This window comes from Rhinolophus hipposideros (genome assembly GCF_964194185.1).
Source record: "Rhinolophus hipposideros genome assembly, chromosome: 12".
Taxonomy (NCBI): Eukaryota; Metazoa; Chordata; class Mammalia; order Chiroptera; family Rhinolophidae; genus Rhinolophus; species Rhinolophus hipposideros.
Genome location: NC_138058.1, coordinates 10,963,219 through 10,986,774, shown reverse-complemented (window position 1 = coordinate 10,986,774; position 23,556 = coordinate 10,963,219). Strand labels below are relative to the sequence as shown.

General features: G+C 42.8%; 1 protein-coding gene across 6 annotated transcripts in view; it reads right to left on the bottom strand.

Annotated features, from left to right (window-relative positions):
* REV1 (REV1 DNA directed polymerase) overlaps positions 1–12,058 on the bottom strand; it is a 90,878-nt gene extending 78,820 nt beyond the window's left edge. For 2 of the 6 annotated variants that reach the window (XM_081068469.1, XM_081068470.1), the window contains exon 1: positions 11,848–12,052. Coding sequence is in view for 1 of the 6 variants with exons in the window: in XM_081068472.1 (XP_080924598.1) it covers positions 11,848–11,872 (25 nt within the window). In the remaining 5 variants the exon portion in view is untranslated. Of the gene's footprint in view, positions 1–11,847 lie in introns of all 6 variants that reach the window. The other 4 variants (XM_081068474.1, XM_081068472.1, XM_081068471.1 and 1 more) reach the window with 3 other exon arrangements.
* Between the last annotated feature and the right edge of the window lie 11,498 nt (positions 12,059–23,556).

Here is a 23,556-nt window from a genome sequence, read left to right as displayed (position 1 = left end):
AAAATCAGGAGTGTTCATGAGCAGAGTAATGCATACAAAAATCTGTTCCATATTCTTTAAAAAAAGTTGCTCACTTCTTTTTCTGGAAAGCAGCTGAGAGGTAATTTGGCTCAAACCATGAGAATGAGGACAAGACCCTAAGGGATAGCTAAGCAAACAGAAGAAATCTGGGATCCTAAATGACCTAAAACGGGGGGAGAGGGGACGGTCACTCACCCACTGTGGACTGCCTGCCTACTATTACAAGAGAAAGAAAACATTATTGCTTGCATCACTGTGTTCTGAAGTCTCTGTTACATTCTTAGACTGTAAGAATGTAAGCACACTTCAGCATTTTAATATTATGATTTAGAGTTAATTCTTAAATAAACTATAGATTTTAAAAAGAGACAAACAATAAGATGTGTAAGAAAACACTTGGATTTGGATATATTAAAACTGAAAATGCGTAACAAATATTTGTAATGTCCCAGTCTGAGGATGATCTTATTAAAAGGAAAGTTTCTATTCCAAACAACTCAATGTAACAGAATTTTCTCTCTCTTGGTTATTATTCATAACAACAAAAATAAAAAAAGATGATCAATTTAACAAAACCAGTCATTTTGTAAGGGTGAAATTCGGTAAATCAATAATGCAATTAGACTTAGCTAGCTTGCAGTTTAACTCACCACACAGCCGGCTATCTAGCCACCTAGGTTTAGTAATTAAACCTAGCTAGTTTGCAGTTAGATCCGCCCTGATATTCAGCTATTTCCTCTTTGTTTCTCCCCTAATTAACTGAAGAACTCTGTTTTGTTCCCTTTCTCAAGGCTACACAAACCTTGTTAATCCATGTAAAATCCTAACCTGGAAAGGGCAATTTCTTAATCATCAGGCGCCCAGACACTGGAATACACAGAAAGCCCCAGGCTGCGGTGACTGAATCAAGTTGGAGTCCAGAGATAATACAGTGATTCCTCGGTTTTCGAACGTCTCTGTCGAAGAACATTTTGGTTTATGAACACTGCAAACCCGTAAGTAAATGCTTCGCTTTTCATACACGACTCAGAAGTCGAACAAGTCACAAGGCTTCTGCTGAGTGCAAGATCCTGAGGCCTAGCTGTCGGCTGTTTTCGAACATTTCAGAATTCATGGATTACATTCGAAAACCAACCTACCATTCACTGTATTATCTTAAAACAGACCAGACCCCAGGAAGCATGTCAGCCCTCGGACTTACCTGACCGACTCCCCCTTTCCTTTGTTTTTCTTATGTCCCTATAAAACCTTCTGCCCGTTCTAGGAACGGAGGGGTGGCCTTTGGACAGGAGTCCACCATCCTCACAGAATGCTGGCATTCTTAATAAACCTACTTTTCTTTCCACCAAACATGTTTCTTGATGTTTAACTGTTTCAAGCGGTAGGCGGCCACACCTTAGCATGGTATCAATTTGAATACAAGCTGAAGGAGACCTTCTAATAATTTGCTTCCCTATAGTCACCGATTTCCACAGAAGGGAAAGGGAAAAAACAAAGACACTGTTTTAATAAAGTACAGCAAACTGCCTTTTTGGATATCAAGCAAGCAGCAAAATTAACTGGCCTCTAAATACCTTCCCTCAATTTCTCTGACTTCCTGACCGCCAACCCACGTGGCCCTAGTTGCTTATCAAGCATTTTTACTAGGATGTCCCACATTCACCTCTAAATCAGCATGCCCAAAACTAAGGATTAAGCTACAAAGGAAAACAAAAAAATGTTCTGGAAATGACATGATAGAGTACAGAAGGAGGGAGTAAAAAGCAGTGGTCTTCACTAAGGAGCAGTGGCATACTCTCACAGGAAGGCAAACGATTATCAGTAGAAAAGTTCAAGGTTTCAGTAAACAAAGAATTCCAAAGGCTACTGTAGAGCTTAGTAGTAGCAACAGAAGTCAGCTGAAGAGTAAAGAAGGTAATGTCAAAGAAGAGGGGACCGTCTACGTCCCGAGCAGTGGTTCTCTACTTTAAGAGGCATCGGAATCACGTGGAGGGCCTGTCAAAATGGAGACTACTGGGCTCCAACTCCCAAGCTTCCCACTCAGTAGCTTTGGAGTGGGGCCAGGAATCTGCATTTCTACAAAATTCCCAGGTGTCATGCAGGATGTCACGTAGGGTCTCGGCTCCCGCTTCCCACATAAGAATGCAGGACATGGTGAGGCCAAAAAGGAACACCCACGGAGCCATAGACGCGAGTCATACCACCATATTCTTGCTGGCAGCTGGGTTGGAGACACAGGGAGCAAACATCCACCGGTACCCCAACAAGGGGTCTTCCTTCATCCCAGTCTCGCTGGTGGCCCAACAGGACACAGGAAGTAGGATCCACACGATCCGCATCGCCGTCCGCTTTTCTGCCTGCCAACCAACCCACTTGCTAATTGCAATCCACGCTTGCTAGCGTAGCCACGGCAGTTATATTAGTGGCCAATGGCTCACTGGTTACAGCTGACGGCCAACTAGCCACAGCTGATGGCCATCCAATCACAGCTGATGGCCATTTACTACCTGAGCCAGCACCTTTCCACGGGAGGCCCAGAGCCTGGAAACTGCACTTCCTGGCTCTGTCCCCACACCAGGAAATGATGTTGCTGGTGTGAGGCACATACTTTGATAACCACTGATTTGCCTGTAATGAATCTAGAGTGGGAAGTGAGAACAAAAACCAGTATACAAGTTCACAGGTAACATCAGAGTATGTAAGTAGAAAAACTGTTGCTACAATGTACGCTAAGTAGAAAGAATTTTACAGTAGCACCAAATGCAACTCACCCTTTGAAGGTTCTGATTAGATTACAGGTGACACGATCTCTCCTGTCCTGCCTCCCATCCCTTTTCCCCCAATTCCAGGTCTGATCTAATACTTTACTCCACATTCACTGAGTATTCACTGTAATTTGCAGTTTTCAAGGTGAGAAAAGTTAAGTATAAACCACAATTCAAAGTTATCAGAGAAAAAAGATTTGCAATAATAAAACTACAATACAGGAGCCTACATTAGGGGCACTGATAAAATGCAATAAATCCACAAAGAAAATAGCAATCAGTCTCCTATGGGAGAAGATATCCAAAAAGGCTTCACTGAAGAGGTGCATCTAAGCTGAGAACAATGAGTAGGATTTTAAGGGGCAGAAAGGGGTCAGAGGGAGATTTCACGAAAAAGGAAAATGCAAGATCAAAAACAAAACAAAAGATAGATGTTTAAGGCAAGATTTGAGATTGACTGGTATTTTGGACACATGGCCAGACAGTGATAGAGGAACTAATAAGGTAGTTGATGAAATAACAGAAGGCCCTGAGTAGCTTACTAAGAAGTTTGAGCCTTCCTTTGTAAAAAGTTTGGAAAGGAAGTGTAAATCTGTGTACATAAATGGTGAGGAATGGGATGGCTGTGGAAGCAGACGTTCTGGCTCCACTACGATCTGAAGTCTCTCCCAGCAGAAGTCCTCACCGACTGTGTGCCCCAGCCACATATGCATTAGCTCTCTGAACTCACGCGGTAAGCCGGCCCACACAATGACACGCAATGAAACACAAATCCCTCTGTGGAACTGCAATTCAGAAACATGGTCAAACTCACTCCTTTCTAGATCTATCAGTTCCATCTTTCACAAATCTCTCCTCACAAATCCTAGTATTAAATGTAACCACAAGTGAAAACAAAGGGAGTAGAAAGTTTAAGAAACTGCCACTGTTTTACTTTCTGGCCTCTTTTCCCTTGCTTCATGCCAAGAACTCCCTAGCATGTATTAAAAACAACAAAACCCCACTTTTTAAGATGACATGACATTCTAAAGAGACGCTATATTCTTCAAAAGACACTAGAAATCCTATTCAATGTAACAGTTTATTTAGCTCTCTATACCTTAACTAATCGATTTTATTTCTGAGAAACATTCAGTGAGTTCCAAGAGAAAGTAACAATTGTTACTTTCATAAATTGTTAATTTATGTAACAATTAAAAATAAGATTTTCCTGTTGGACATAAACAATATGCAAAAGAACATTAACCTACACTTGCAACATTGTAAACTTGAACTAGAGCTAATAACTTCAACTCTAGTGCTAAAATTCAAAACGGCAACTAAGTTACTAAAGTGTTTTACAATTCTAACAACAAATACATTATCAATCCACCGACCTCACCAACCAGTCTCACTTCATAGGTTTAGAATTCCTTTCACTTAGCAGTATGAGTAATAAATAATCTGTCTAAAATTCCCAATTCCAAAAGAAATACTCCAAAATAAAACTTTTCAGTCAAAATTATAGAACTTTTAAAATACCAAAAAGTATGTAACCCTACCTACAACACAATTTATGTATTTGGCTCAAACATCAGCCAGGTTTTAAATACTATTGTATCAATTAATAAAAAAAAGTTAGATTTTCAACAGAAGGCAATCCTTCTGTATGCACAGTAACCTGTTCCAATTTTCAGCATAATGGAGATCACTAGGCTACAAAGAGAGATCACACTACAAAGATGTGTTCTAGCTTCAACTGTCACAAACTGGGCAAATCTCCTTCTTCAGCTATTGCTGTATAATAAAGAACTTGGATGGCCTTTGGCCCCGGTTCCTGGGAGGGAGACTACAGATGCTTAGAATTTCACAACTCTTAGGAGTGTCTCTGACATTCATGGTGGGACACTGGGACCACGTCTTTCATATTAATAGGTGACTGCCAGTGAGTCCCTAGTTTCAGGATGGGCTGGATCGTGACAGAAAGTCCAATTATGTGAATAGAGGGTTGCAGCTTTGTTTGAGCTGCATAGCAGCCGGATCTTCTGGAAGAGGAAGGGGGCTGCAGGCTGAACTCAACCATGCCTCTGTGATAAAACTCCAATAAAAACTCTGAATACTAAGGCTTGGTTGGGTGTGCTTCCCTGGTAGTCATATATCATTGTAGTGAGAGGATGAGAACAAAGAAGCTCCATGTATGGGACCCTCCCAGGCTTCTCTCTATGTATCTCTTGATTTGGTTGGTCCTGATTTGTATCTTTCACAATAAAACCATTAACTGCAAGTACAGCACTTTCCTGAGTTCTGTCCTTCCAGTGAATTATAAAACCTGAGGGGGTACTGGGAACTCCCAAATTTGTAGCCAGGTGGTCAGAAGTGCAGGTGGCCTGGAAGTCCTGGGGCACACGACTGCCATGTGAAGTGAGGGGAGTCTTGTGGACTGTGCCCTTAACCTGTGATACCTTGCCGAACTCTGGGTAGTTGGTGCCAGAATTGCATTGCAGCTATAAAATAGGATATAGTGCCCTACCTCTTTCCTCAGGACTCTTAGGGAAACTGAATGAGAAAAAGTCGAGTAAAAGCACTTTTTAAGGCATAAAGCAAAAAGGAAAGGAATTTTTTGGTTATGCTCTCAAAAATATTAAAGAAGAAATTGTTAAAATATTTTTAAAATTCAGGACTATCCAGCTTAAATTTTTTAAAAGGCTTAAAATAAAGAGCCAATAGATCAAGAAATAGAGCTTATTGGGGGGGCCGGATGGCTCAGTTGGTTAGAGCATGAGCTCTCAACAAGAAAGTTGCTGGTTCAATTCCCCCCATGGGATGGTGGGCTGTGCCCCGTACAACTAAAGATTGAAAATGGCGACTGGACTTTGAGCTGATGGGCCCTGGAGAAATACACTTTCCCCCAATATTCCCCAATAAAATTAAAAAAAAAAAAAAAAAGAAATATAGAGCTTATTATAAAATTCAGAACTTTGAGGAAAACCATTTAAAAGAACAAAGAATCTAAATCATAATTTCAATTACATAATTAAGACTAATGTCTAAATGATAAAAATATATTAAGTCCATTCTTATTAATCTCAACTATAGAAATAGAGTTTAGAAAATGTAAGATTCAGGTATTTTCTGATTAAACCTACGAAAAGCTCATTTTAGCCTTGGCTATGACCAGGAATGATTGAAGTCAATAAGCAACATTTTGGTTACTCAGATATTGGGTTCAAATAATAACTATTCACATCACAACTGACTTCTTGCGTATCCCTAACTAATCTTTCAATTCTAGCATAAAGCCAAGAAACCAAACTGGTCTTTAAGAGATTTCTCAAACCACCTTTTGTGCCTAAGGCAGCTACCTGCCTACATGAGAAAGCATAATCTCTAAATGCATTATGGAAGAATTTTTTTCTATTATTTTAAAGCCAGTGATTAAGAAAAAAACCCTCAAGATTTTAAATCACAAATTTACTACAATATACTGCTCAATTTTCTACCCTCTTGAACATAAGATACTAAGCACATACTGATCTGTCTGTGAGTGACAAAGGGGGCAGTTTATTAGTGTAGCAGAAAAAAACATGGCCTTCCAGTAAAAAACAAAACCAAAAGAAACCCATTAGGTTCTAGTCCTTTTTCTCCTCTTTATCAGGTGAATGACTCCTTTTTATCAGGTGGATGACTCCTATAAAATGACTTCTCATTTTCCTCCAGGAAAATATAAAGGTATGGTCTATAGAATCTGTTAAGTTTCATTCTAGCGCCAGTATTCTGAATCTACTTGTGTTGGAAGTCAACAACTCAAAATTTAGATATTTTTCAAATTTTAAGTCTCTCAAGTAGATGTCAAAAATCAATAAAGCTTACTATGGTGCAAAAATGTTCTAATGTGTCCCTCCTTATTAAAAATAGAGCTAGCAAATAAAGCTTGCTCCATAATCAGCAGAAATACATCATTAATTTTTATTAAGTATGTACTTAATACCTAAAATTTATTTTAGCCCTAAGCAAATTTAAAAACATTCATGTTTTCTTAAATCTGATGTATCACATAATTATATGCAAAAACTTTTCAAACTATTTACAAAGCTGACCTACCATGATACACAATGCTTTGACTTATTTTTAATGAGAAAAAATAAATGTGCATATCATCCGCCTATTAAAATGTTTCACACTTATAAACAGTATAGTGCTTAAATCCAAAAAACTTAGCCACAAACGATGATGAAACTGCCAGTAGTTAAGAGGAACACCACAAATAATGTGATAAAATAACTGGTAAGTTTCCAAACAGACACCTTGTTTTTAGGTGCCTCATAGCAGTGGTTATGACCTTGGGTTATGGAACCACGTCAAAGTAGACTGAAATCCTGGCTCCTTTCTTACCTGTGTGGCCTGGCCAAGTCATATCATCTCTCTAAATGTGTTTCTTTATAACTGTGCCTACTTTACAAGGTGCTTGTGAATATTAAATGAGACACTGCACTTAGCAAAAAGCCTGACACACTGTAAATATTTAATAAATTTAACAATTATTATGAAATTTTGGAACAAATGTTACACAAAAAAACACAGAAGGGCAGTGTTTTGATTTCTTTTTATGTTTAAGGCCCAAAGATTAGGATCCTATTGGCTGAGGTTCAAACTTAGAAATAAAACATAATGAAACAATGTTCCTACAAAGAGGCATTTTACTAAAGAGGACTGAGTAAAAATAACTGGTTTGATGCAAGCGTAATTACCACAAGCAGAATCTTAATTTTTAAGAAATAATTCAAGGTGCACTAGCTCAAAGTAACTATTACTAAGTTGCTTGTCCTCATCAATTCTTTCCCCTCTATTTCTGTAAATGCTAGAGAAAAAAACAAAATCACATTACGAAAATAAGAGAAAGGAAAAAGAAGAAATGAAGCACAGGGGTTTACTATAAGCTCTAATTAATAACCAAATGCAACTGGGGTGTGGGTGGGTGGGGGGGAGACCTATAATGAAAGGCAGAAATTGAACACACTGAAGATGACAAAACATCTTTCCTTTCCCAACTACAAGACTCATACTTCAACTGGATCTTCAAGGATCCTCCTGTTTTCAGCCTCCAGCAAGTCCTTTCATCACCACAATCATATCTCCAGCTGAACTTCAAAGGGAAATATATAAAAGCCACTCTGGTGGGCAGCTGTTGAGATAATCACTCTTACCATCTTCCACAGATCTAAGAATAAAAAGGCTGACTTACACATTAAGACCAAATACTGGTCATCATTCTCAGCAGTTGATTTTGTAATCTGTTCCAGACATCCACAAACTGTATCTATTTTAAAAAAGAGTTTCATAACTTTGGTATCTAAAACAATTCAGCAAAAGTAATAAACATAAAATTCAATGATTACATTTTTATCTCATACAAAAACAAAAAATCTTAAGTGATACTCCAAGCTAATTCCAAACGTTGTTTTTAAAAACTATAAAATAACCTGGTGCTAAGCACTTTACATATATCAACTGAATTACTCACCATACTCCTATGAGGTTGATATTACTATCCCCATCTTACAGATGAGCAAACTGAGGCACCAAAAGACATTAACTTACCCAAGACTACATAATCAGTAAATGGAAGGAGCCAGGATTCGGACTCCAGAACCAGTGTTTAAATCAACTACACCATTCATTTATTTAACAAACAAGTTTTACTGAGAACCTACTATGTGCCAGGCACAGTTCTAAGCACTAGGGACAGAGCCATGAACAAGTTAGCTGAGGCCTCTGCCCTTTAGTGGGGGAAGAGATCTTGGAGCAAACAAGTGTAACGGGAGAAGTCGATAAAAAAGTGAATAGTGTATCTTCACCTAGTATAATAATAAATGCTATGGAAAAAAATAAAGCAAAATGAAAACAGCAGGTGACAGAGGGAGGGGCTGGCTTCTATTTTAGGGATCAGGAGAGTCCTACCTGAGGTGATGACATCTGAGCAGCAAACAGAAGATATAAAGGCAAGAAAACTAGGAGGAGGAGGGGTGGCGCAGCTAAAAGCACAGCAAGGATAACACCTCTATGGTAGGAAGTTTGGTTTGTTCAAGAAACAGCAAAAGAACCATAGGCCTGAGGCAGAGTGATGGAGTCATGTGGGAGGAGGTAGGGGTACAACTGGCAGCTGCCAAATCATGTAATGCCCTGATGGGCTGTGGTAAGGAGTTCTGATTCAATTCCAAGAGTTATAGGAAGCTTGGGGAGGATTTTGAGCAAGAAAATTGATTTATAACTTTAAAAAGATCACTCTGATTATTATGTGGGGGATTAGTGAGAGAGGGTGGGAAAACAGGCACAGTAGGGAGGGCACTGTTGCAACAGTGTAAGGAAGAGACACTGGACCTTAGACTAGGATTCACATACAGATTATACGTAAATGAGATACTAAAAGAACACGAAACCTAACTATCTTTAAAAAAAGACTTTTTCTATATTCCTCCTCCCTTCATCCCCCATTCCTGACTTGAAAATCAGATTCTTCTTTTTTAATATCCATGTTAATGCTTCAGTTGGTGCTATTCTAGGAGGAAAAGAAGATTAAAAGGTATTTCCTTCATTTATAAATGTCCTGTTTAATATACTCTATGATATATAATATGCCACACACTCATTCTTTTTTTAGGACTTTATTGGGGAATAGTGTGTACTTCTAGGACTTTTTTCCAAGTCAAGTTGTTGTTACTTCAATCTTAGTTGTGGAGGGTGCCGTTCAGCTTCAAGTTGTTGTCCTTTTAGTCTTAGTTGTGGAGGGCGCAGCTCAGCTCCAGGTCCAGTTGCTGTTGCTAGTTGCAGGGGGCACAGCCCACCATCCCTTGCAGGAGTCGAGGAATCGCACTGGCAACCTTGTGGTTGAGAGCCGACTGGCCCATGTGGGAATTGAACCGGCAGCCTTCGGAGTTAGGAGCACGGAGCTCCAACCGCCTGAGCCACCGGGCCGGCCCACATACATTCTTGATAAGTTGAAAGAGCTTTACTGCTATTTAGTGAACAAATGCTTGTTCATTTATTTGGAGACAAGAAGAGGTACATATCACCACTTTTGATTAGCTTTCTTCTCATGCTTTGTCTCCAGCACATCCTGGTTCATTCTAGATTGTAAATTTCAATAAAGAGGCATTCCAAAGGGAATATGTATGTACTAAGCATCATCGTGTACCAGGGAGTCACTAGATACCTTACATTTAATCTTTAGCTACCCAAGGTGGGAATGAGACCTTTTCTACGAGAAAAAAATCAGATATTAAAATTTTAAATTGTTCAAGGTCACACAGCTAATAATGGACAGAGCAGAACTTAAATCTACATCTAACTCCGAAGTTCTTGTCTTTCTACTACAGCAACTATCAAAGAAAGGACTATCAAATATGTATTATATGAAGCATTCCTAATTTATTAATGACTAGGTAGTTCCTGGTGAGGACAGGCTTTCTTTCCTCTTATGTAGAATCTGAGTTTTGAAGTCAGAGGTGAGAAAAATGATCTTACATATTCAAGCACACTATTTTAAAAAATTAGTTTCTACTTGAAATTTATCCTAAAATAGTGATTTCCAAGATAAATGTTAAATATGTATTGTTTAGGAAAAAAAATCTTAAATATATATTGTTTACCATAAAACAGGTGAAAAGTTCTATGACGAAAGAAAGTTCAGTTCAGACTCTGCCCTCGAGACCTACAAGACAGTCTGAGAAAAAACAGGATGTGGATGAAAAGATAACCAAAAGTGGCAAATAAATAGCCCAAGTACTGAATGGAAGATATCCTCGGAGACGGAGAAGGATTCCTGGAACAGGAACTTTGGGTGAGCTTGAGGGGTCCACCATAGGAAGTACAGGGAGAGAACATGCTAGCAGCACTTGCACCGGCTAAGACGAGACTATGTGGGAAAGCAGAGACGGGAAGTTTGGAAAAGAGGGAATAAACAGTACTACCCGTAAGAGGGGTTGCTGTGCATGCCATAGGAAAAACCAAGGTGATGCTACGTCCTACCCTCCTACAGAGGAAATGGCTATTTCTCCAAGGCTAAGGTGGAGCGACCAGAGAGACCAGGCTGCTAACGAAGAATTAAGAACAGTCACATAAAGCCTTTAGTAATTGCAAGTCCTCTCGTGGTATGTGCCGGTCCATGTTTTTACCTATACGATGCCATTTCTACTCTGGACGTGACTTGAGCAGACGTGGAAGACAGAAAGAGTAGACTTACACCATCTACAATTCTTTTCTAAAATAAAGGGGAGTGAGTCAATGAAGGAGTGATGTATGACGGTATTTCTTTACAAGCTGGGTTTAGGTAGCAAGAGCAGCGAACTGCATAAGGAACGGTCCCTTTCCGTCTATACTTGGGTTGACTTGTTTCAACAGTGAGCGCAAGTATGAAAGCGACTCTCGCACGGACAGGTGGGGAAAGGTGCCCTTCACAGGAAGGCGACAGATCAGCGACACGGGAAAACCAAGTGCGTAAAAGGTGCCTTCGGGTATTCCGACCCCGATTCCGGATCCAATGGGGGGCGGGGGTGTCTGAGAGCGAGGTGACGGGCCGAGACGTGGTGGCGGGAGACGGCGGAGTCACCGCGCTCGGCCCCCGCCGTCCCGCTGCGCGGCTCCAACTACCCGCGACCGCACGCGCGCACCAATGAATGGCGCGGCGCGGAATGGCCGGCGCGGCGCCGGCGCAGGAAAGGGAGTTTGCGGCGCAGTCGGAGTGGGGCAGGGAGGCGTCCGCGGCGGGCCGCGGGGGGCAGGGCCGCGGGCACCAGTAGTCGCGCGGCGCCTCTGCGGGTGGCCCCGCGAGGCGCCCGGCAGGTCGCGCCATGGCGGAGGGGGAAGGGAGGTCCCCGTTACATAACCCGGCGACCGCCGCTCTCGGGACGCGGAGGGCCGCCGGGCCTCCAGAGAACGGCCGCGGGGTCCGGCCGGCGCGCCCTCTCCGCCCCGCCTCCGCAGTCCGTGCTCCGCCGCCGCCGCCGGGCGGGTCTGCGGCGCCCCTGGGAGGCGCGTGTCCGGTTCCGCCCCTCCCCCACCCCGCCGCCGGCCGGGGGTCGCTCACCTTCTGCTTTGCCCCAGACCACCATGCCCGGCACAGCCGCCTCGTCCGGCTGCGCGGACCCGGGCGCCGCCGCCGCCGCCGCCGCTGCCGCCGCACACTGTCGTCGCCTGGGCCGGGAGGAGGGCTGGGGAAGGAGTCACACCGCCGCGCCGCGGTCCACGCTCGCCCCACGCTCGCAGAGGCCGGCCTGGCGCGCTCCGCGGCGGTCCCCGCCCCTCCCCGTCCGGCGGGCGCGCGCGTCGCAGCTCCGCCCCGCCCACCTCCCCTCAGCGGCCTGCGCGCTCCCTGGCTCCGCCCCCACAGCTCCCCCGGCGGGCGGGGTCCTGCTCGGAGCGCGCGGCCGGGGCGCGGCTGGCCCCACCCCGCCCGCACTCACCCCGCGCGGCGCACGCGCTCGCTCGCGCCCTGCCCGAGGCGACCCCGAACGTCGGGCGCGGCGCCGCAGAGTTCGGCAGAGGCCGCCCCGCCCCTCCCCGGGCCCGCCCTCCTCTCGCGCAGCTGTCCGCGGAGGCAGCGCCGCCGCGGCACGTGACCGTCTCGTTGGCGGGGGAGCGGGGAAAGCGGCGCGGTCCCGCCTCCCGCATCGCACAGCGGGTCCGGCAGCGTGCGACCTCCGCACTTCGCGCTCGAGTCGCGGCCTGCGACTGGGCACTGCCTTCCTTCAGCGAGTCCTCCCCGCCCCTCCCGGCCCCACGCTCCCCAGTCGGAGAGGACGAGCGCAGGGACTGACCATGCTTAAAACCCTGGTGCTCTCTGAGCACACGCTTAAAACCATGGGTTCCCCCACGAGCCATTGATTTACAGTGACATCTAGTGGAGAAAAGGACACATGACCTGACACTTCACAATGTCGGAGAAACCGAGAGTCACCGCCCACCGGGGTTGGTGGGAATGAACACTGCGCCAAGGGGTGTAAGCGAGTCGTCGTCAATTCCCGCAGGGCCACAACGAACTCCTTTCCCCGTCCACCTGGATGTCTGCAAACTACGGCGGATATCCCATCTCACAGGCAGCACGGGGGTTACACGCGAAAGCAATTTTCTGCTAATAAAAAATATATGTTGTACATAATGTAAGCTTAAATACAATTTTAATTGACGGCCTTCTAGCAAGACACTTGTCCCATAAGGACCATTTCCCTCCTCTTGGCAATGTCGATTTGCCTGGAGATCCCACATTGCCATCATCACAGTCTTCATTGTTGTAATGCACAAACGTGGAGCGAACCTCGGTGCATGACGACACTTTTCCCCCCCTTATTCCCTTACCTAAGGCACCCGAAGAGTTTGCAAGTACTTATGAAACAACCAGTACTCTTTTGATTTTGCGGAGCTGGAAGAATAATAACATGGGTTGTTTTCTTTTTCCAAGTCCTTTTGTTTTGCCATTTGATAGACTTTAATAAATGCGCTTCAACTTCAGGACTCTTGTCTCTAATCCAGCAAATTCAAGTTGCATTTAATACAAATTGGCGTAATTTCAACAAGCTCACAAACAGCTGTCCACTGCACCATCAGGGTATCATCTACTGAGATGCCCCAGAAAAACAGGGGTAACCCCTTATTATAATAATTAAGTTTTTTAATGTATATCTCTAAATGTCAGTATTTCTATTAACAGGAAATGACAAAACTCGATTTTCACATTGAAAATAACCTGTGAACTCTATGGGAAGTGTACCATCGTATTTCAATTTCCTTTCCCACTCTCTCCTCAGCATTATTTTTTAAATGTATTTTTCTCAAGAAAGAAACACAACCTTGAGCTAACTGACCTGGGCAGCACCTTTATAGAATATAGTAAGATGGTATTAACTGCACTTTAGTGCAAATTAATAGGCAGCCTCCAATTCACACTGCTTTCTAGATAAATAGGATAAAAAGAGTGATGAAGAGTACATAAATAAAATGTATATCAACTCTAGAATCTTGGTACAACTTAGCCCAAGTTTTATTTTTGTTCATCCTAGAATATTATGTTATGCTATCCCATATATAGCACACAATGTCTGAAGAGGCTTTATTTCAATTTTACCCAATCACCTGCATTCATTCATTCATTCATTCATCTACTTCCATTTATTCTCATGAGGACTATCTTTCCCATTCTAAGGGGGGCTAACCTGACCTTTCAGGTAAGGCAACTGAGATGTTTATCCTGGACTCCCACATTTCAGGGAGTGCTTTGGGGCACTGCACCTTATTTTTCTTTTCTGAACTTCATTAAAATTCATTTTTGAAATTTCTATTATTACTGACATCTCATGGGACCTATGAAAGTGCAGACAAGTGACCCTTGTAGGGACAGCCCTGGGTACAGACATGGTTCTGCTATCCTTTAATTGGCAGTAAATTTTTCATGGAAACCTCCACATCTAGTCCCTCAAATACCAAAAACAGAAAATAAAAACATGAAACCATTAAAGAACAGAGGTTTGTACGCAGGTCCCTTGGGTGATGTACACACAGTAACTCATGTGATTTACTTGTAGGAAAGAGCGATAGTGGTGATTGTTATAAGTCTTTCAGCCCATTATGCTGAAATATGATATAATAACAAGGCAGGATGAGCACAAGCCTACAGAAACTTAAAAAGGAATTTGCAACCAGAATTGGCCAGAAGAGAACACTTCCAAACTCGTTTTATGACGTCAGACAAGGGCACTAGAAGAAAAGAAAATTACAGGCCAATATCCCTACAATATATGATTGCAGACGTAAGAGAGCAGACTTTGATCATTCTCAACGCGCATGCGCGCGCGCACACACACACACACACACACACACACACACACACACACTGGAAACTGTGCGGTGACAGATACATTAACTTGATTGTGGTAATCATTTCAGAAAGTATACATATATCAAATCATCACATTGTATACTTCAAATACATATAATTTTATTTATCAATTATACTTTAATACAGCTGTAAAAAATTTTCTTTCCTATTTTCTATTTGTTCTGCCTTCAGTGAGATTTCCTCAATTTTGTCTTCTAAATCTTCAATTAACTTTAAACCTTCCTATCATATGTTACATTTCAAAGAGCTCCTTTTTGCACTGTGAAGGTTCCTTAATTGTTTAAAATTACCATTCTATTTGTATTGCTGAGATCTCCTCTTATCCCTCTATGGATAGGAATGATATAAATTACCTCAGAAATTTTCTTCTGTTCCTTATGTCGCTATTTCTTCTCATCACTATTTATTTTGGTTTGGTTCTTCTCTTTCACATTAGACATTGTATTAGTCTGCTAGGGCTGCCATAACAAAATACCACAGATGAGTGACTTAAACAACAGAAATTTATTTTCTAACAGTCTGGAGTCTGGAAGTCCAAGGTCAAGTGCCAACAGGGTTGGTTCTGGTGAGGCCTCTCTGCTAGGTTTGCAAACAACCGCCTTCTGGCTATGTCCTCACACGGCCTTTTTCTGTGCATGTACATTCATGGTGTCTCTTCCTCTTTTTATAAGGACTCTAGTTCTATTGGCTTCGGGTCCCACCCCTATGACTTCATTTATCCTTAGTTACCTCCCTAAAGGCTCTATCTCCAACTATAGTACCATTGGGGGGTAGGGCTTCAACACATGAATTTGGAGAGTAGGATACGATTTAGTCCATAACAGACACCTTCCTCAAATATTGACAACCATGGCTATCTGTTCACATTTAAGCATGAGGCCCTAAAAGTGCTGTGTGGCATGGAAAGGCCTTTTGAGTGATGGACTTCATTAGCAGATAATCAGAGTGTCAGCTGGCTTCTTGGCTGGGGACCCTCCAGTCCTGCTGAGGGAGACTAAAGTTGGCTGCTGGCTCTATGGTGCAAGTGGAGCAGGACGGGGGTAGGCAGGACACTGGGCATCTCAACCTCTGCCATGTACACTTTCATTCAATCCCGTTTTTATCCAAGCATTCCCACCTTCAATTTGCCTTGTATCCTTCAATCCTGACTTTCTGTAGATCAGCCTCTCCAGGAGCAAACTTTTTTGTTGTTGTTAAACTTTTAAAAAATTTATTTTAAGTGTGTTTTTCCAAGACCCATCAGGTCCAAGTCAAGTTACTGTTTCAATCTAGTTGGGGAGGGTGTAGCTCACCCTGGCCCGTGTGGGGATCGAACCAGCAACCTTGTTGTTAATAGCACCGCGTTCTAACCAACTGGGCTAACCGGCCACCCCTCTAGGAGCAAACTTTTATTCTTCCTCTGGGGGCAGGAAATGAGCAGAATCTGGATGCACCAGCTGTGAGGCCATCGAAAGGGCTTGACTGATTTTTGGTAGATTCTTCCTAGATCTGTTCTGACTGCTGGAGACATGTGGCAGTGAACAAACTGAGTGAAGTCCCTGTGCTGCTAGAGCTTACTTTGTAGAAGGTAAAGGTGATCAATAAGCAAAAAGCTATATCAGTAAAACATCAGGTAGTGGTAAGTGCTAGGGAGAAAGGTAAAACAGGAAGGAGGATGGGCTGGGGAAGGGTGAGTGTATTTACAGGGGGTGGTCAGAAATGCCCTCTTTGGTCAGGAGTCCTTGGAGCAGAATCCAAAGGCAAAGAGAGAAGAAATCATGCAGGTATCTTGGAGAGGGGCATTCCAGGCTCAGAGGATAGCGAGGGCAAAGGCCCCAAGTTGGGAATATGCCTCAATATTTAAAGAGAGTGATGCTGGATAAGAGTAACCAAGAGGGGACTGGTTGGAGATGAAGCCAAGGGGATGGCAGAAAGCCAGTCGTGTTGGGCCCTGGACCAATATACTGAGTGTCGTGGGGTTTTGAGCAAAGGAGTGATGATAATCTGATTTACTTTCTAAAGGAATCCCTGTGGCTGTCATATGGGGAAGACTGGAGGAAGAGCAGGTGTTAGAGGGAAGAATCAGGAATTTTGCTTTAGTCACGTTAAGTTTGAAATGTTTACCTATTAGATATGAAAGTGGAGGTGGGGAATAAGCAGCTAGATATTCAATTGTTGAGTTTGGGGAAATGCCTAGATTGGGGTATACACATTTTGGAGTTGTTAGTTTATGGTGATGTTTACATGCAAGCAGCTAGATCAATCAGGAAATGGGTGTAGAGAGAGAAGATGTTTGAAGACTGAACTTTGGAACATTTTGATACGAAGATGTTGTTGGTATGATGGGGAGCCAGCAAAGGAGGCTGAGAAGGGGGAGCTGCCAGTGAGACAGAAGGAGATGGGAAAGAGAACAGTGTTCTGAAAGCAAAAAAAAAAGGTGTTTCAAGGATGAAAGGAAGATCAAATCAACTGAGTCACACACTGCTGATAACCAAGAATGGACACTGAACTTGGTAATATGACTAGTGACTTGGAAAAGTCCTATGGTGAGATGGGGACAAAATCTTGATTGATGCAGCAGAAAATGAGAGGAGAGGAAGAAGATGGATCCAGGTGAGAGGTGACGCTCACTTGATCTAGGCTGGTTGTGGTGGACGTGGTGAAAAGTGGTCAGATGTAAAAACAAAGATGGTTTTAAGATGAGTCAATAGGATTTGCCCCATATAGAGATGGGGAGAAAAGACGAGCAGACTTTCAACCAGTCTTCCTGTTTGCGGTCTCACCCTCACCCGTCTTTAGAGCGGCTGGATGCTTCTAACGCCTGAGGTTTCTCAGATTGTTCCCCCTGTCACCCTACTGAAATCACTTAGCTTTCAGCTTCTCCTGGTTGGCCAGGTCAGACACCACGCGTCCTTCTGATTTCCGGCCTCCAAAGTGTCATTGACATGTCTTCCCTCCCATTCTCCTTTTCCTTGTGTGTTTAAGTCTCTTTTATTTAAAACAAAACAAAACAAAAAAATCCTTTTTTTGTAGTCAATTTTGTGGGATTTGAAAAGGGACAGGGAAAATAACATATGCTCAATCCAGAGTTTAACAGGAAGTCTCCATGTTTGATTTTACTCCAGTTTGGTCAGGTCAGTTGGTCCTTCAGAGACTGTGTTTCCTGGATGAGAGAGATCAATAATCTATCTGAGTGACAGATTTTCTTCCTGCCTTTCTCCTCTCTCATTTTCTAATTCTCCTTCTCTTGAATGAAGCGGCATGTTCTAATTATGAATTGCTTGGGAATACTACCACTGGGCACCAGCCTGGAAAAAAGTATGCCATGCCATTTAAAACCTCGAGAAGCATTTACTTAGGTAATGTGAGCTTGTGTGAGTGTGTGTGGGTCTATGTGTATGTTTGAATTTGAGGATATGTCCTGATGAACATTTATCCTTAAGATAGACTCACAAAGAATCACATATATTTAACTGCATTCCACCTCGATTTATCATAAGCGGTGTGTGTGTGTGTGTGTGTGTGTGTGTGTGTGTGTGTGAGTGTGTGTGGTGGGGGTGGGTATCTCCCTGGGACATTCAACCCTGGGATCCTATTCTTGCAGGTTCTTGCAGATGATTCCTGGGCTCCCTCTCAGGGCTTTTCCAGGCTCTGGCTTCCAGCTCCATCTCTGCCCTGAGCAACAAGGGCCTGTGTTCTTGGAGTGGATTTCTCTTTCTGGTTTGAGCTGACTCCAGTTGGTTTCAGTAACTTGCAACCAAGGGGCACTGACTAAGATTAAAGATCTTTGTCTCACTGATCTGGAAGGTTGATCAAACTTTCCATGGAGAGTTAAAGCAGTCCAGCTCTTCCTACTGACATCATAAAGATCCAAGGCCTGAGCTTAGGACCCACAGCTCCAACTCAAATTTCCTGAGAGCTAGCAAATTCCCATGACCTTGGACCATTCGTGGGATTTTAGCAGAACTTGGTCTCAAGGACTAGCCATGTCTTACCATATGGAAAAAGCTGCAAAAGGACATAGGCCGAATTTATCAGCATTTCCCTTCCCCTTTCACTAGAACAGTAACAAATTGGAACATTCTAAATTGCCCTGAATCTTGGGCTTAGTGGGAGAGGATTAGAAATGTACTCCTAACTAGGATGGGAGACATGAGGATCACATTTCTGGATTAAAAGTAAGTGTATTTCCCCAGATTTAATGTCCTAAAAATGCTATATATCTTGTTTTTAGACTGTTTTAGACGAGGGCTTTAATAAGGTCTGTCTATAACTAGAATCCAACACATTAGGAAAGCCCAAGGGGAAAATACTCCCAAAGTTATACAACAAATCAGCAGGAGAACCGAAAATAAAGCCCAGAGACTTTTACTGCCCACTGTATCAATACCTACTCCCGAGACCTGCACAGACCTTGAAGGATGGAGTCTGCTTCTGGATTTTATTGGAAGAGTTCCCTTTGTGTGGATGTTCCAAATGCAAATACTAAAGGCGAAACAAGATTAACACCTATGTTGTGAAAATGATGACTTATACTGATAGTATTCAACTATAAATGACACTTTAAATGGAGACACTGTTCTGTTGTAGAAACACCATTGGACAGGAAGTCAGGGACCAGGTTTCTGATTCTGACTCTGGCCCTAATGAGCTGCTTAATTTTGGACAGCTTAATTTCTCTGGACCGCAAAGTCCTAGTCTGTAAAACGAAATGGTTGTAGTAGACAATGTTTTCCTAGTTCTAAAATTCTATGAAGAACCTTAATTTTAAGGTTTAAAGACTAACTAAAATGAATTGGAATGATGCTTGTATCATGCTGTACTGAGATATTCAAAACAACACAATTCATTTAATCCATTTAAAAAAGCTAAAATAGTTAAAAACATATTCAATTAAAAATAGAAAAAAAACAATTGAGAGGGCTTTTTGTTTCTGACTTTTTTTTTAAAGATATGAGGAAGCCAGAATAAAGGGAATGATAAAAGACAAGCAGAATTAATCATTATATGAGTTTAATCAGAGAAAGCTTAAAAAAAAATCAAGAGGCTCAATATTGTAAGCAGCATTCATAATCGTAGGCTTTTAAACCACCTACACATCAAATATTTTCACATGGGGGAAAAAAGGGCTCAGAGTACAAAAGGGATACAGAAAGACAAGGTTTTAAAAAGATAATTTCATTACTCACAGAGGCAGACAGCGGAGAATTGCCAAAACGAAGAATCTTCTATCTGGGAACACCAGCTGACATTCTGGAGACGGAGTGAAAGGGCAGTGATAGTAGAAATGATTAACAGGCAGAATGCGTCTCAGCTAAGCAAAGCACCAAGCTCAGATATTATCGTCTCAAAGGTGGTTAGCAAATAAGCAGAGCTATAGATGAAACTTAAAAATATATATATGATAAAAAGAAAACCAATCAATGTGAAGAAAAATTCCAAAGTAGGAAGAAACACAATTATCTTGAAGGGAAAACAACAAAAATAACAAACCAACAAAACCTGAATGACTACATCAGAATATAAAATAGTTTAGGCAAAGGGAAAATCCAGAGTGGGAAAACGGCTAACAGAAAGTGCACGGAAGTAATAGGACCATCAATTTGGTCTCATTTATAGACACAAGTTACTTCACCAAACTTTGGGCATTTCCTGAGCTTCCTGCAGTAATAATGAAAGAAAAGTGATGGTTGGACTATTCAGCCCACACCACGTTTTAATAAGGATTATTTGAAAATTCCTGCATGGAAAATAAGTTTCCAAATGTTGAGCCAGAGGCTAGGAAATTGCCCCATTTAAGAGCCAGGAAGAGGTAGGAAGTGGCCCATCAATAGCCCTGGGACTAGGACACACTGCTCAGAAAGCCCAGGTCCCAAGAGGGAAAGCAGGGAAAGACAGCAGGAAAGAAGAAAATGGTGAGGAAAGGACTAGGACAGGGGCTTCTCAGGAGAACAGCGTCTGTGCAGTTTGGTTCCCTTTCCTAAGCAAAATTCTAATCTTGGCATCCAAGACCCTGTGATAACTGGCTCTGCTTCCTCAGCAACGTCACTTTGTTGAACCCTCCCCTTAACCCACCACTTTGGGACCAAACTGTGCATTTCCTTGATTTAGCCTCTGGGACTTTACCCTTATACATTCCTTCTGAAATACTTTTCCCAAGGTCTGTTTGGCCAGCTCCTGCCCATGAGGTCCCAGCTCATAGCTCACCACAGCAGAAAGACGTTCCGTGAACAAGCTGTCTAAAGTTGTCGCCACCACCACCCTTTTTGTTCACTTACCATCATATCCCCGGCTCTATTGTCTGTTTCCTCTCTTATCACATGCTCAAATGGTCTCCATCATCGTCCTCCCTCATGGAATGTGAGCTCTCTGAGAAGAGGTCCTTGGTTTTCTTGTTCAGCACTGTGCCCCACGCACTGTGCCCCACAACCAACACATTGGTGGCCTGAATAAATTAATGATAATTACTCAGTTCCTACCAATTCTTCTGCCACAAGTCCCATGTTCCTCCATCTTTATTCTCCTGACTGTGGTCTTAGCACAAGTTCTCATCTCTTCACTCCTCAACAAGCACAATTGCTTCCTAAGTAATTGCATTGTCCCTTTCTGTGGCCCTTCTCACGTTACTTTCAGATGATTCTTCCTAAAACATCAACTTTGTTATGACTCTGCCAGTGATGACTTTGTCAGTGCCCTTCAGCTAAAGACCAGCAGGGTCACTCCTGTCGTTGAACAAGTTGGGTTTATTACTTACTGTGGCGATCACCACCTCATGGGGGAGTATCTGAGCGAAAGGGTGACAAAGAACCTATTATATGATTTAGCTTTGTTGGGTGATTTGAAGGAAGGTATAAGGAAATGGGGATACACTTTACATTGGATGTTGTCAGAAAGCAGGGGTAATTCTATGATTGTATGTTTCAACAGATCTTATCTATTGAAAGGAGAGGAGACTAGAATTATGATAAAGTTGTAATGGTAAAGAAGTAGCAGTCTCTCATTTGGCTGAGATGGAGGGCATTTGGTACTTTTCGAGTGGCAAAGTGACCCTGTTTTTTCTAGGCTTGGGCAAAATTATGAAGTGGATTTGCTTTGTTTCATTTTATCATGGTCTCAGAGTGACCTTGTCTGAGAATTATTTATATCTAATAGGAGACTGATATGCCTAGCTGTGAGAGTCAAGTCAGCTTCCGAACGTCAGGGGCTGCTCTGTTTGTTCTCTCTTTCTTTCCTTTTGGCCAAGGGCAGATGAGATCAGGCCATAGGACATTACCTATGATATCCAGATTTTCACCATTGTCAAGATTTTGTTGATTAAGAACAGAAAAGCGTCTTGGAATGTAGTCTGTGGTTGATCTAAGGTTGATCTTTCCTTCTCCTGTTATAGGACGAGTTGTTGAAACTGATGTGACAGTGGCTTTGCAGAACATTTAAGACTCTGGACAGGATACATTTACATTAGCCAACTGCCATACAGGCAATTATCAGAAGCACAATGACTGTTGGTTGCTGTAATAGGGCTTGAAGCCATAGAACTAGATTATGAAACCCAGGCAATGAAAGTGTGCCCCATAATCCACCTGAGTGTGTTCAAGAGAGCCAGATGGCTTTTCCTTTTAGTTAGTCATAGACTGTCCTGTTTACCCTGGAGTGTTTATATAGGCACAAAGAGTGTTTACTATGGCACCAGCTCCCTCTTGGCTGGCTAAAAGGAAATTAAGGGATAATACGATTGTCTATGACAATGACAACTCTAGCTAGTGGGTCTACATCAGCTCTTTGGGTTTTCAGAGCAGTTGTGTCATTTAAAACTTCTGCTAAAGGCAGAGACAAGTCTCAAACCACTTTTCTAATTGTATCATACCTATGGTGGGAATGCCCTTGGAAGTTCTCCCCAATAATCTGTGCTTGCCTCATTTTGGAAGTTTTAGGTATACTTCTCGAGAAAATAGGGTCCAGGCCGGCCCGGTGGCTAAGATGGTTGGAGCACCCTGCTCCTAATGCTGAGATCGCTGGTTTGATTCCCACATGGGCCAGTGAGCTGCACCCTTCACAGCTACGACTGTGAACAACGGCTCTCCCTGGAGCTGGGCTGCTGTGAGCAGCCGGAGGTTGGCATGAGCTGCTGCGGGCCACCGTGGGCTGCTGTATGCTGCTGTGGGCTACTGTGTGCTGCCATGAGCGGCCGGTGGCCAGTGTGAGTGGCTGGCAGCCAACGACTGGTGACCGACTATTTCAGCCGTGGGGAGCGCAAGGCTCGTAATAACCAGCATGGGCCAGGGAGCTGTGTCCTACACAACTGGACTGAAAAACAACGGCTTAAACCAGAATGGGGTCGAGGGAGGCGGAAGAAGGGGGAAAAAATAGGGTCCAATTGTTCTGAATATACAGATCAGTGAGTGTGTGGTAGAGGCATGAGCCTGAGGGTCCACAGAAAAAGACAGACTGAATTGGGAGTGTGTCATTTGTTATAAGAGGAGTCTCTATTGTGTCCCCCAAGATGAATGGATTTCTTGAGTGGAATTCCATAGTTCCTGCAAAGGAGGCTGAAGTTATCTCTGAAGAGAATAAACTATCATGATCAGGATAGCTCTGATATTAGTGCCTATTCCTGACTGACTAGGCTTTGCTGAAACGATTGTAATGATCTCAGTAGAAACATTTAATGATGGAAAGGTCAAAGTCCAACTTTTGCAAGACTGGAGGTTGGAATTAATGATGTGAAGGAGATCCAAGAACCAGAAGGGATCTGTTAAAGGGAATTTTCCTTCTAAAGGATTTAAAGGATTAGCTATTAAGTTTTCATCAATGGGGTTGGTTAAGGAGTTACAGATCCAGTAATCCATTGGATTCACAGCAGCAGCTATGGTCTGGAAAAAACATGTAAGAGAGTTTTGCTTTTCCTTAAGGGGTGGAAGAAGACCA